This window comes from Lolium rigidum, chromosome 5 (assembly GCF_022539505.1).
Source record: "Lolium rigidum isolate FL_2022 chromosome 5, APGP_CSIRO_Lrig_0.1, whole genome shotgun sequence".
NCBI classification, from domain to species: domain Eukaryota; kingdom Viridiplantae; phylum Streptophyta; class Magnoliopsida; order Poales; family Poaceae; genus Lolium; species Lolium rigidum.
The window spans coordinates 873,101-888,172 of NC_061512.1; the positions used below are offsets into that span (position 1 = coordinate 873,101).

At 44.0% G+C, this 15,072-nt stretch overlaps 1 protein-coding gene across 1 annotated transcript; it reads left to right on the forward strand.

Moving 5' to 3' along the window:
* The first annotated feature begins 10,137 nt into the window (after positions 1–10,137).
* Positions 10,138–13,971, forward strand: LOC124651603 (aldehyde dehydrogenase family 3 member H1-like). Its single transcript, XM_047190655.1, has 10 exons — positions 10,138–10,450; positions 11,279–11,347; positions 11,451–11,547; positions 12,134–12,340; positions 12,432–12,547; positions 12,628–12,732; positions 12,836–13,008; positions 13,116–13,206; positions 13,289–13,438; positions 13,522–13,971. The coding sequence occupies exons 1-10, from the start codon at positions 10,259–10,261 to the stop codon at positions 13,765–13,767; spliced, it is 1,446 nt and encodes a 481-aa protein (XP_047046611.1). The 5' UTR covers positions 10,138–10,258; the 3' UTR covers positions 13,768–13,971.
* Positions 13,972–15,072: the final 1,101 nt, after the last annotated feature.

A 15,072-nucleotide genomic window follows, 5' to 3' on the forward strand; every position in this document is an offset into this window, starting at 1 on the left:
CTACTAGACTTTCTCAAATAACATATACCTCACATGAACCAACTAAGCATGCTCACATGGATGAGTATATGTACAAAAATGAAAACAAATAGAGTTTATACCAGCCTCTCACCACAATCAGATCGTCATTATTGCCTTTTCACTTGTGTAGCTTGGATAATATGAAATGAAAACCACGCTCCAGCCACCGAAGACCATTGAACTCATAATGAACTTTACAAACCAAAGAAGAACAGCAAATATTTTTGGTGTTTTCGAATTTGAGAACAAGAACAAAAGGAAACAAGCAAACAAAGCAAAATCTTTTTGGGTTTTCTTATAGCAAACTAGCAATAGCAAATAAAGCGAAACAAATGCAAGAAACTAAGATAAACAAATGATGAATAGAAACAACAGAAATATTTTTGGTCTTTTTGTGTTTTAGGAAAGAAACAAAGCAAGAACAAGAAAATGAAAACTAAAAGAAACACAGAAAAGCGATATGGCAGAAATCTGCCAAAACCTGACAGCAGTACAGAAATCGATTTTTACAAAAATATTACGTTGCTCAGCTCGAAAAGTGTTCAACTAATGAAAGTTATATAACAACCTGGGGAACCTGCACAAAAATTGGCTTCGCAAAATACTGTTCTGGCTATTTTTTAGAATTTTTACGGTAACCGTCCAGAATATGTTTTCAGGCAGCACTTCCCCAAATATCATCTCCCTCTCATTAGAAAACCACTCAAAGAGACTAAACAAGTATGTACAAGTATCCAGCAACCATAATATGCAAAGAATGAGTGATGCCGGTATACCTCCCCCCAAGCTTAGTCTTTTGGCCTAAGTGGAGTTCAATCCCATCGAGGCCATGAGGTAGTATCCCCGTAGTACGACGAAGATGGATCATATTCCGGGTATGTGCTAGAAGAAGCACCCGGATACGTGACGGTATAGTCGTAGGAGGGCTCGGCGTCCTCGGAGTCATGCTGCTGGTGGAAGTCTTGTATCTTCATATGTTCATCCACCTCCTCCTTAGTGCGTGACCATGGTTGCCTCGTCAATACAGAACAAACCTGGTCGGGGAATAGGGATTTCTTTCTCATCCCCGTCGACAAACAACATTCTATAGACCATATTATCTAAAGTGGAATCGGCGGTAACAAAATGATGGCTTTTCATAGCAGATGATATCAAGCTTCCTAGGGGTTAATGGCACATCATTAGGATCAATAGGAAGTCTTAAATGTGTTAAAATGCGCAAGTGCAATAGTTCCTCCAAAAATAGGCCCCCTGTTAGACAGAGCGGCGAGCAATAAGAGAACCAAGATGATAAGATGTCCGTCCAGTAAGTGCAATATTCAAGAAAGCAAGATGGTAACTAGAAATATTGCTAGTGTTCTCCCTACCAAGAATGCTAGTAGCAATGTAATATGCAAAATATTTAATGGCGGGGAGTTGAATGTTCCTTATCTTGCCATGCTGAATGGTGCGACAATCATCATTGGTGATCCCTCGATAAAGCTCCAACAAGTCCCGGGGGTTATCATCAATCCTCCTTGCTGTACCTACAGGGGCAAAATATGCAAGATATACTCCACCAAACAAAATTCTACTTGGATAGGCGGAGGAGTCACATACCGGAGAGCAAATGTGCCAAATTTCAGACAGAAATCTGGGCTGAGCAAAGAGATCGAAAAATCCCGAGCTCTTGAGCAAAAACGCGAGTGAGAGAAAGCTGGTTCGAGTTTTTTCGGGAGAGAGAAGATGTCGGGAGAAAGAGATGAAATAGTGGGGCAAGGAGGGGCCCACACCACAGGGTGGCGCGCCCACCTCCTTGGCCGCGCCGGCCGGTGGTGTGGCACCTCGCGGTTCCCCACAGGTCATCCTCCGGTACTCCCGAGTGCCTCGTCGAAAAATAGGACCAACGGTGTAATTTTTGCGAATTTTTGAAAACTTTGAAAAATGCACATTTCTGGGTATTAAGTTTATTATTACTGGCCAGGAAAATTTTTGAAATCTCCAATTAACTAAGGAACTTTGAAAAATAAAAGTGCTACAGCAACTAGAGCAAATGGAGGAAGAAAGAAATGTTGTTTACCTCCTCTATGCATATTAAAAGTATTTGTTAACAAGGTTGATCAAGTCTTGCCACCAAATAAATTTTACATAGCATAAGAAGAAATAAACTTCAAATCAATCATGTTACCTTGAATTGTATTGATATGGATCCAATCACAAGAGTTTGATATTCTTCTTTAGGCTCATATATAGGACAATCGATAGTTCCAACCTTGATAGTTTTCACATTAGAAATAGTATTAACTCCGCACGCTTTTTCAATCCTCTTGGGGAAATAGACGGTGTGCTCCTTATCATCAACATTGAAAGTAACCTTTCCTTTATTGCAATCAATAACAGCCCCTGCGGTGTTAAGAAAAGGTCTCCCAAGAATAATAGACATATTATCATCTTCGAGCATTTCCAACACAACAAAATTAGTTAATATCAAGCGAGTTATTAGTAACTTGAACAGGAACATCCTCACATATACCAACAGGAATAGCGATAGATTTATCAGCCATTTGCAAAGATATATCAGTAGGTATCAATTTATCTAAATAAAGTCTCTTATAAAGAGAAAAAGGCATAACACTAACACCGGCTCCCAAGTCACATAGAGCAGTTTTAACATAATTATTCTTAATAGAACAAGGAATAGTAGGTATACCGGGTCGCCCAACTTCTTTGGAACTTTGCCATTGAAAGAGTAATTAGCAAGCATAGTGGAAATTTCCTCATTGGGGATTTTCCTTTTGTTAGTAACAATATCTTTCATATACTTTGAATAAGGAGGCAATTTAATAGCATCAGTCAAAGGAATTTGCAAGAATAAAGGTTTCATCCAATCACAAAATTTATTATAGTGTTCTTCTTCCTTTGATTTTAGTTTCTTAGCAGGAAAAGGCATTTGCTTTTGCACCCAAGGTTCTCTTTCATTACCATGTTTCTCAAGCAATAAAATCTTCTTTAGTATACTTTTTATTTTTAGCATGCTTTTCAGGTTCTTCTTCAACCTCTTCTTTATCAGGAGTATCATTCTTATCATTATCTTTATCATGTTCATTACCACTTTCAGTTTCAGCATCGAAATAGAAATACTATTAGGATCATTAACGAGGTTCACAGGATTCTACAACATTTTTATGTTTCTTCTTCTTTTTCTTAGAAGGAGCTCTAGGTTCAATGCGTTGAGAATCTTGTTCAATTCTTTTGGGATGTCCTTCGAGATATAGAGGATCCCGAGTAGAAACACCACCTCTAGTTGTTACTTCATAAGCATGTTTTTCTTTAGAATTATTTCCCAACAAGTCATTTTGCACTTTAGTGAGTTGATCAATTTGAGTTTGAACCATATGAAAATGTTTAACAAGCATCTTAACATCATTGGAGGTTCTCTCCACAATATCATGCAATTCACTAATAGCTCGAGAATTTTCCATTAAATGATTCTCTACTCTCATATTAAAATTTTCTTGCTTAACAATATAATTATCAAACTCATCTAAGCATTGCGCAGGAGGTTTTGAATACGGAATATCTTCCCTAGTAAAGCGCTGAAGGGAATTTACCTCAATCATGGATGAAGGGGGAATTATCTCACATATATCTTCTATGGGAGGAAGATTCTTCACATCTTCAGATTTAATACCTTTCTCCTTGAGAGACTTCTTGGTTTCCCTCATATCTTCATCATTCAATTTAATTAAACCCCTCTTCTTCAATATTGGCGTTGGAGTTGGTTCAGGCGTAGTCCAATCATCATGATTCCGGCCTACTTTAGCCAATAATTCTTCAGCTTCGTCCGGAGTTCTTTTCCTGAAAACACAACCAGCACAACTATCCAGGTATGCCCTAGACTCAATGGTTAGTCCACTATAAAATATATCAAGTAAATCATGCTTTTCCAAATCATGGTCGGGCCGAGCTCTAATAAGAGAGCAAAATCTCGCCCAAGCCTCAGGCAATTTCTCTCCATCTCACTGATCAAAATTATAGATTCTCTGCAAAGCAATATGTTGAGCACTAGCAGGAAAGTATTTCCGGAAGAAAACATCAAGCAATTCTTTTGGACTTTTAATAGAATTAGGTGGCAACCTATTATACCAAGTTTTAGCGTCATCCTTTAATGAGAATGGAAAGATTTTAGCAACAAAGTAAGTACGCTTCTTAACATCATCAGAAAACAAACTACTCGTAGTAGATAACTCAATCATGTGTTCAACAACACTTTCTTTTTCAGTACCACAAAAGGGTGTTTTCTCAACAATAGCTATATGAGATAGATCAAGAGAAAAATCATAATCTTTATCCTTAATGTCTATAGGAGATGTGGCAAATTTAGGATCAGGAGACATTATATCTAACGACGATGTTCGCAAGCAACTTTTTAATTTTTCTTGCATCAGTAGTAGCATTGCTTTTTTCAATAAAATCATCATCAAGTTCCACATAATCTTCATCAAGATCATCACTAGAGTATTCAAGTTCAGGTGAATTAACAGGTGTAGTAACATCAGGAGTTTCAATATTTTCAATTTGTCTAGACCTAGCAATTGTAGCATCTAGAAAAGTTCCCAATGAACCACTATCATCAAGCACAGCAGAAATATTATCAATATTATGAGAGTTTTCAGATTCAGCAGAAGTACCAGACATTTGAAGCTTGTGGTGGTGAAACAAGTTTACTTATCACGGATGGTGAATCAAGAGCGACAGAGGTACTCGCAGTTGTACCTTTTCTTGTAGTGGATGGTAATATGGCGACCTTAGTATCGCGAGGTTTACCCATGATGGAGAATTTGCAGCGAACAATATCAATCCAAGTGAACTTCCAAATAAAGCTATGCTCCCCGGCAACGGCGCCGTAAAAATAGTCTTGATGACCCACAAGTATAGGGGATCGCAATGAGTCTTCGAGGGAAGTAAAACCCAATTTATTGATTCGACACAAGGGGAGACAAAGAATACTTGAAAGCCTTAACAACGGAGTTGTCAATTCAGCTGCACTCGGAAACGAGACTTGCTCGCAAGAGTTTATCAGTAGTGACAGCTTTATAGCAGTAGCAGTAGTAAAATAACAAGACGAGAGTAACAAAGACAAGCAGTAGTGATTTTAGTAAACAAGCAGGATTAAAATACCGTAGGCACGGGGACGGATGACGGGCGTTGCATGGATGAGAGAAACTCATGTAACAATCATAGCAGGGCATTTGCGGATAATAATAAAACGGTATCCAAGTACTAATCAATCAATAGGCATGTGTTCCAATTATAGTCGTACGTGCTCGCAATGAGAAACTTGCACAACATCTTTTGTCCTACCAGTACCGATGGCAGCCGGGCCTCAAGGGAAACTATCGGATATTAAGGTACTCCTTTTAATAGAGTACCGGAGCAAAGCATTAACACTCCGTGAACACATGTGATCCTCACATCACTACCATCCCCTCCGGTTGTCCCAATTTCTGTCACTTCGGGGCCATTGGTTCCGGACAGCGACATGTGTATACAACTTGCAGGTAAGATCATAAACAACGAATATCTTCATGAATCAATAACATGTTCAGATCTGAGATCATGGCACTCGGGCCCTAGTGACAAGCATTAAGCATAACAAGTTGCAACAATATCATAAAAGTAACATCTACGGATACTAGGCACTATGCCCTAACAATCTTATGCTATTACATGACCAATCTCATCCAATCCCTACCATCCCCTTCGGCCTACAGCGGGGGAATTACTCACACATGGATGGGGGAAGCATGGCTGGTCGATGGAGAGGCGTTGGCGGTGATGATGGCGATGATCTCCTCCAATTCCCCGTCCCGGCGGAGTGCCGAACCGGAGACTTCGGCTCCCGAGACGGAGTTTCGCGATGTGGCGGCGTTCGGAGGGTTTCCGGCGACTTCGACTTCTCCCCGTGCATTTTTAGGTCGAGGCCAATAAGTAGTCCGAAGGAGAGCGGCCGGAGGCCGGCCGAGGGGGCCACACCATAGGGCCGCGCGGGCCCCTCCTAGGCCGCGCCGCCTTATGGTGTGGGGCCCTCGGGCCTCCACTTGATTTGTCCTTCCGGCTCCGTCGCATTCCGGGAAAATAGGGCCTTCTGTCAAAATCCCGAGGTTTTTCCCGAAAGTTGGATTTCCGCACAAAAACGAGACACCGTAACGAGTCTCGCTGAAAACAGCGTTAGTCCGTGTTAGTTGCATCCAAAATACACAAATTAGAGGCAAAACAATAGCAAAAGTGTTCGGGAAAGTAGATACGTTTTGGACGTATCGGCTCCCCCAAACGGTGTATGAAAACATGCGATTTGAGTTAAAGCGACTAAATTTTGAGAGAAATTTAAATTTTGAATCAAATTTTGTTATATAGTACAAGTTCGAATGAAAAACAACTGAATTTAAACTAGATCCAATACGACCCCACTTGTTGTCGGTTGTCGGCACTACTCGTCATCGGTCGGCATGCACGATGGCCCAGCTTCGCCGTCGTTCTTTGCCCGCTTTCTCCTCTCATTCTCCCACCTCCGCCTCGTCATCCGGTCCGGAGTCATAAACTCGCACCAATGCTAGTCCTAGATTGCCGACGGTGAGGCCTCAGCAACAGTGTGGTGTTGGACCATCATTAACTGCCACCTCATGTTGAACTGGGAGTCCGTGGCGAGCAGCTCTTCTTTGCTACGGTTTTCCTCGGCGAGGGTGATACGTCTCAAACCTATTTATAATTTTTGATGCTCCATGCTTGTTTTACACCAATAATTCATGTATGTTTTGCTTACACTTTGTTGCACTTTTACATGATTTCCGGCACTAACCTATTAACAAGATGCCATAGTGCCAGTTCCCTTTTTTCTGCTGTTTTTGAGTTGTACAGGAAATATTCTCGGAATTGGACGAAACAAAACCCGAAGTCAATATTTTACCGAAACGAAGACGAAGTCCAGAGGAGGGTCGAAGACGCGCCACAGGGCGGCCAAACCACCCCATGGCGCGGGCCTAGCCTACGCCAATGGGGGTCTGGGCCCACTAGGCACCCCACCGACCAATTTCCTCCGCCTATTTATACATCTTCTCGGGAAAACCCTGGATACCCGAGCCTCCATCCACGAAAAATTCCGTCGCGGCCGCCATCGCAGAAATCATCTCGGGGGGGTCTGAAGCTGTTCCCGGCACCCTGCCGGAGGTGAAATCATCGCCGGAGGCATCTACATCGCCATGCCCGCCTCCGAAGTGATGCGTTAGTAGTTCATCCCTGGACTATGGGTCCATAGCAGTAGCTAGATGGTTGTCTTCTCCACTTTGTGCTTCATGTATAGATCTTGTGAGCTGCCCTACATGATCAAGATCATCTTTATGTAATCCTATATGTTGCGTTTGCTGGGATCCGATGAATATTGTATACTATGTTGAGATTGATCATATATTCATGTCATATGTTATTTGTGATCTTGCATGCTCTCCGTTGCTAGTAGAAACTCTGGCCAAGTGGACCCTTGTGACTCCAAGAGGGGATATTTATGCTCGATAGTAGGTTCATTCCTCTAGTTTTTTGAGAGAGTGACATTAACTTTTAAGATTGTAGATGTGTTGTTGCTACTAGGGAGAAAACAACAATGTTTTGTCCGAGGATAATTCTATTATTTACTTTACACACATTGCTTAATGCGATAGTCTGTTGCTTGCAACTTAATACTGAAAGGGGTTCGGATGATAACCTGAAGGTGAATTATTAGTCATAGACGCAGTTGGATTACGGTCTATGTATTATGTTGTAATGTCCATATCAAATCTCATAGTAATTATCTTGTCATGTATGGTCGATATTCTATCAATTGACGAGCTGTAATTTGTTCACCCAACATGCTATTTATCTTTATGGAGAGACACCTCTAGTGAACTGTGGACTCTGGTCCTATTTCCTTTACTGATAAATTCTACTGCAATCTTGTTCTGTTTACTTTCTGCAAACATCTCTTTCCACTCGATACGTCTAATCCTTTGTGTTCAGCAAACCGGTGGGATTGACAACCTCGCTGTAAGTTGGGGCAAAGTACTTTGGTTGTGTTGTGTGCAGGTTCCACGTTGTTGTTGACGCCGGTAGTGCGCCCTGCCACTAGTCAGCCAGCAACACCTTCAGAAGTCACACATTTCTCCAACTGGTCGATTAAACCTTGGTTTCGTACTGAGGAAAAACTTACTGATGTGCTCATCACACCTTCCTCTTAGGGTTTCCCAACCGCTTCCACAACAACCGCCAACAAGATTGTCTGGCGCCATTACCAGAGCACCATCAGAGGGCACGAGCGTTTAGCTCCATGAGCCTCTACCCCTCGGCCTCCATGAGGATGCACCCATACTCCTCGTATGCTACTGCTCGCGGGAGATCTCCATGAAGCATTGGAGGAGGTGCTCGTCTAGAGTGCGGGCGCGTTCCTCTGGTTGTGCGCTATCCGAGCGGACTCGAGTATCGCTGTTGGTACGAGTCGGCGGGCTTCTCCTCCTCGGCTGCATATTCCGGCTCCTCGCGTTCTGCATCAACAATGAATTGTTCGTCGAGGTTGGCAAACTCTGCCATTTCAGCCTCGTCGAGGTTGTCGAGCTCGGGCTCCGGCAACGCAGGCTGCGAACGCGGAGGTGTTGTGTGCCGTGCGTCCATTGTGGCCCAACATGGAGTAGGTGGTGGGCAAGCGGTGTGGCCTTATGGCTACAAGGATGTGGCTAGACTGCGTGCTGTTTGCGGAGGCGAGTGTGGTGGTGAAGAGGCAGTGCTCTATAGCCGGAGATGAGGCGGGAATCAGAGTCGGGAAGCGGGGGTAAGGTTGGGAAGGATGGTGGGAAGAAGGCGTGACGACGACGCGTGGGCATGACGGAACGCCAAGAGACGTCTCGCCTACGTCAGCCTTGGAAACCGCTGCACATATACGAAAAAGTTGCCGACTCTTGGCTTCTCTCTATGATAGGCGTGGCCCTCCTAGGGCCACGTTGCCATTGAGTCTAGTGCGCCCAGATCGTTCCATATGGGTTGGGGACGGGACCGCGCCGGATGCAAAATCATTTGACGGCTTTAAAGGACCTTCTAAAAGATGCAGTTGGAAACTTGGAATGCACTTAATCTTTATCCTCAGTGAAAAATCTGGGTAGGATACTGCAAATGCCTTATGTCACAAGACGACATGTTGGCCTTATGCTTTTTTTTCTTCCTTTTTATGTCTATATACGGCTATACCCATATCAGTCGACTTTAAATATAAATAGAATTATTGCTATGTATATCCGAGGACGTATAGATATAGCAAGACTTGTTTTCCTATTTTTAAGATCGTAGGTAGACATGTGTCGTTTTTTCAGATATTTTGTTAACTTTAGTGTAGTTTTATCCTGCGGCACGTGGCCCCGACTACCGAGTCCCTTTTGGATTATCACCACAGTGGCTCGGGCCCTTGTGGCTGCTATGCTATGCAAAGTTATTTATTAGTATAAAAAGCAAGGCGGCTAAGCATTGTCTGATCCTTAATCAACACCAGATCGATCAACTGATTGAGTTTATTTGTATATACTCTACTAGTATTTTTGTTTACAAGTAGCTCACCAAACCTGCCACTCGGTTATTTGTATATACAATGATAAATAAATCGGTTAAACATGTGAATGGGTTTGAAATGAGTGTACACAGATTGCACCCCTTATCTCATTGTTTTGTATCCATGGCTGCGTGTCGTGGAAAATCCGTTAAAAGATATTGACGATAAGGTAAAATGAAAAGAAAAGTCTTAAGTCATCAAATAAAGAGAGGATAAAGGCCAGCAAAGCCCCATGTCGCGTGCACCTCGATGCCTCCGACCCTTTTTAGGGCATCGTCCTGCGATCCTGTCCGCGTCACTAGCAAGATTCCAGCCAACAGATAGATTACCCCGAAAGTCCAAACAGATCGCATCGACCGGCGAAGAAAATATCTGCTACGAATTATTTTTATCTTTCTTCTCCACTATAATCTGCTCCCATTCTTTTATCCTGTAACAGTTTTCAAACCCAAATTATTTTTTCAAACCAAACAAACAACCAAATCAGGGCGTATATATACAGGCATAGTCCATCTCCATCCCTGCGTGCACGCTTCCCTCCTACCCCCACCATCCCTCCTCTGTTTCTCGCCTTATCTCCATTGCCGCCCGAGCTCGAGCTAGCAGCCAAGGGGAGCGAGCGAGCGAGCTGTCATGGCGGTGGAGGCGGCGACGCTGTTGCAGGGGCTCCGGGCCAGCTTCAGGTCGGGGCGGACGCGGCCGGCCGAGTGGCGGGCGGCGCAGCTCAAGTCGCTGGTCAGGATGATCGAGGAGAAGGAGGACGACATCAGCAACGCGCTCCACACCGACCTCGCCAAGCCGCGCATGGAGTCCTACCTCCACGAGGTACCATCTTCAACTCTGAATCCCATGTGATTCATCTGGGTGCAGTAGTATGAACTGGAAAACAAATTCCTCCTCCTGCTCATCGCGATTGCATCCATCCAGCAAGCAAAAAAGGTTTCTGCATCCGTGGAAACAACAAGATTCGATTTTTTTCCGATGCGCTTTCCGTCTCGTCGATCGAATTGCTTGGATCGATCAGGGATACTCGTTCAATCCACCACTTATTGGGGTTGTGGGTCAGCGGGGTTTTGGGAAAGTTGGGCGTGTCTTGTCCCTTTCCGTTACTAGAACTCTCGGAAAGGGGGCTGCGTTGCGTTGCGTGCCAATGGACCTCTTGCCGGTCAAAATGCTCCATCGCGGCGTCGCGTGGAAGAAACCCCTCCCCCATGCTTGCTTCCAGATCGGCAAATATTCGCGTCTTCATTAATTTCGCCGCCTTCATTGATACTAGTATTTGCTTCATCATCGCAAAAAATTAAAGTAAGCATCAGTTTGTACTTGCTCTGTTCTTGCAAGGAAACATAGAAAATCTTGGCCTGAAATATCGTGTTAGTTCAGGGAGAGGGATTCCTAAGCTGAGCAGTCATGGTCTGTAGTTAGTGTACCGTTGCGGTTGCTATCAACCTAGGACTAGGGGTGATATAATCAAATTGGTACAGCACCCTGGTTGACGATTGCAACCTGTAATAAAATGAAAATAAGTGAATAGAAAAACCCGATTGCTTCCCAACTTATGGCCGGGCTTCTTTAAAAAGAAGATTACATTCTTACTATATCCTAGTACTCCGTAACTGATGACCACATGTTGCTGCCCTGTTCTTCACTTAGATATCACTGGCGAAAGGGGCCTGCATATTTGCCTTGAAGGGTCTGAAGAACTGGATGAAACCCGACAAGGTAGGCATTCTACTGGCAAATTCATTCTCTAGATCCATTTGCGCCTTTGTAAAATCCATTTTTTTGCTGATCCAGGATGTGTAACCTCCTTATATATATCCAGGTACCTGCTGCCATAACTACATTCCCATCCACTGCTACAATTGTGCCGGAGCCCCTCGGTGTCGTGCTCATCATCTCAGCCTGGAACTACCCTTTCTGTAAGTCTATGTATCACAAGCTCGTAGTCAAAGATGCATTGACAATATGTATAGCAGGGCAGTTGAGTAGGGGTTTATAGCCAATGCAATTTGTGTGGGAGAGGGTAGGAGGATATAGTAGTAACCATTTATTAATTTGTTTCATGATGGTGATAGAGGTTTAAGACACGAGTTTGATATGCTCCCGTCTCCTGCGCTCAAGGATTAGTTACATGCCAATCTGTTCGGTAGTTGGTATCTTTCCTTTTCGTCAAACAAACTTTGATACTCAGTCTTATGTGCGTTAGGACATCAGGTTTCAGCACAGTTTATCCCTTTGACCATTATATTTTGTATATTACACTTTTAAGAACCAAAAACAAACTACTAAATATATTTTAATCATATAGCACTTAATCTCTCTGGATTGCGGCTTTTGACCACTTGAATTGAATAAAAAAATCTCCTGCAAAAAAAAGGAATTGAATAAAATATTGCAAATCAATATTTCCCCCTTCTGTATTGATTTGTTTGGAAGAGCATTGTTCGCCTATTAGCATCCTGGATGATTGTTCAATATTAAGTATAATTGTTTCACCTTTATCAGTGCTATCGATCGAGCCTGTTATTGGTGCGATTGCTGCTGGGAATGCTGTAGTGCTGAAGCCATCAGAAATTGCGCCAGCAACATCATCATTGTTCGCGAAGCTGCTACCAGAGTATGTTGATGGCTCCTGTATAAAAGTTGTAGAGGGAGGCATTAATGAAACAACCTCACTCTTGGAACAAAAATGGGACAAGATCTTCTACACGGGTTAATTTCTCACCTGTCAAAAGGAAAACTTTCTGCACGTTCGTGAATTAATGTTAAGTTTCTAAAGTGCACATGTTTATTTGAATTGCAGGAAATGGATATGTAGCCCGGATAGTGATGGCAGCTGCAGCGAAGCATCTAACCCCGGTTGCTCTGGAGCTCGGTGGAAAGTGCCCTGTTATTGTTGATTCTAACGTTGATCTTCATGTAAGCCATATATTATACTGTCAGACTATTATAGAAAAACTCGTGCTATTTGGTTTCCATGACATTTAATTTGCTTGAAGGTTGCTGTTAAGAGGATTGCTGTTGGTAAATGGGGCTGTAACAATGGCCAGGCGTGCATTGCTCCGGATTACATCATAACGACGAAAGCATTTGTTACAGAGCTGGTATCTACATTGCTACTGTAACTACATCAAAATAATGTTTCGTGCCAACCGAACTTGTATAACTTTTATATATTTTCTTATCCATGAAATTAAATTTCTACAGGTCGACTCTTTGAAAAGAGTGTTGGTAAGGTTCTACGGGGAGGATCCGTTGCAATCAGAGGACCTGTCTCGTATTGTGAATGCTAATCATTTCAACAGAGTGATAAAGTTGATAGAAGATAAGAAAGTCGCCGACAAGATTGTGCTTGGTGGCCAGATAGATGAGAAACAACTGTGAGAGTTCAATAATTTTTAGTGTGCATTTTGCAGTCACAAACTCACAATTGGGTTTCGGAGGAAGGTGTTCTTTTGATCTATAACTTTTGTTTCTTTCGTCGCAGAAAAATAGCCCCTACGGTGTTGGTAGATGTTCCTCTCGATACACAACTCATGATAGGGGAAATATTTGGCCCATTGCTTCCAATTGTAACGGTTAGTACTCGCCGGCCTTAATATTGCCTCACCATAATATTCAGAACTAAACTTAGTACCCAATTCTCTCAATTTGTGCCAGGTCGAAAAGATTGAAGAAAGCATTGACTACATCAACGCTGGGACAAAGCCGCTCGCAGCCTACCTCTTCACCAAGAACAAGAAGCTGCAAGAGGACTTCATCGCAAACGTCTCTGCAGGAGGCATGCTTGTCAACGACGTTGCCCTACACGTAACTGCTCCAGAACTCATTGAACCAATCTCTGAACCAACAACATATATATTTCTCTTTAATTAACACGTTACACTTGGCAGCTGACGAACCCGCATTTGCCGTTCGGGGGCGTGGGCGACAGTGGCATAGGGTCGTACCACGGCAAGTTCAGCTTCGACTGCTTCAGCCACAAGAAGGCGGTGCTGGTCCGCGGGTTCGGTGGGGAGGCCAACGCGAGGTACCCACCTTACACGGTGGAGAAGCAGAAGATTCTGAGGGGCCTCATCAATGGCAGCTTCTTTGCGCTCATCCTTGCGCTCTTGGGGTTCCCAAGGGAGAAGCGTTAGCTGGGTTGAGTATCTGTCTTTGTCTATCTCTGGTACAGCATATAACAGGATCTGTTCATTCTCATGAGGGTGGTGTGGTGCGCTGCAAAGCTGCATCCGTGCATGCGTGTGTTCAACAGGTATACCATATGAGGTTATTATCGGATTCGTGGATGTAAGTTAGTTGGATTTTACATAAATATATACGTCTGGTTTGTCAGTTAATTCATTTTTTAAAGGAATGCCTGGTGGCGTTTTATTCATTTGATAAATACGTCACGAATTACATGTGGCAAATTAAATTCCGGAGGATCACCATCCCACACATGGGTCTCCATCGAAGCATAAGAAAACCTTGCCAGTTCATGCGCCACCTGATTAGCACTCCTGAGACTGTCAGAAGGAGACTTCAGTCATCAAACGCTTTTAGAAAACACTCGATTGCAGCATTGGATCAATTCGAGCGAATCAGATTCAATAGAAACCCGATTGCATTCATGCCTTTGAAGAAAGTTGATGAGGTCTAAGACCCCGTTTGTGGCCCGATCTTGCAGTTGACCCGAAATCCAAGGAGGGAGAGAGGGAGAACGCGAAGAACACGATGAACACGAAGAACACGAGGAACTCACGCACGCACACCAACCCGATACAACCGATACTTACCCTCGTGGCTCGATGGACCACGCCAATAGAATCAACCCGGGAGAGACGCGAAGTAGAATCCCGGAGTGAGAGATCGGTGAGGGAGATGAATCAAGGAGTGGGAGAGAGAGTGGGTAGCACTAGAATCTCACACTCACAAATCCATACATCCATCAAGGGTTGCCTTGGATACAAAGGGGATGAAACCCTAGGGAGACAAAGCTCAAAGTCATCTCTAAGCCTAAATCTTGTCTAAAGAGGTAAGGGGGCGACCGGGGTGCTTATATAGGCATACAAGGCAGCTTGGACCGAACGGGTACAAGTTGGTGGGGTCAAACCCGTCAGATCCGGTTTGTGTCCGGTCTGACCGGGCCTGTGACCGGGCTGTCCGGTCATGGGTCCGGTCTGACCGGGCCTGTGACCGGACAGTCCGGTCATGGGTCCGGTCGACCGGACGCAAACCGGAAGCTGCGAGGTTTCCGGTCTTCGCCCGTACGAGGGAGCTGCGCCCGGCTGGGCGCCCGGCTGACCGGGCCCGGGACCGGACGGCCCGGTTGTGGGTCCGGTCTCGACCGGGTCCTGGACCGGCCAGCCGGGCCTCTTCCTCCCGCCTCTTCTTCCTCTTCCTTCTTCTCTTCTTTCCTTCTTCTTCTCCTCTTCCTTGCACCATGGGAGTTCCTTCTC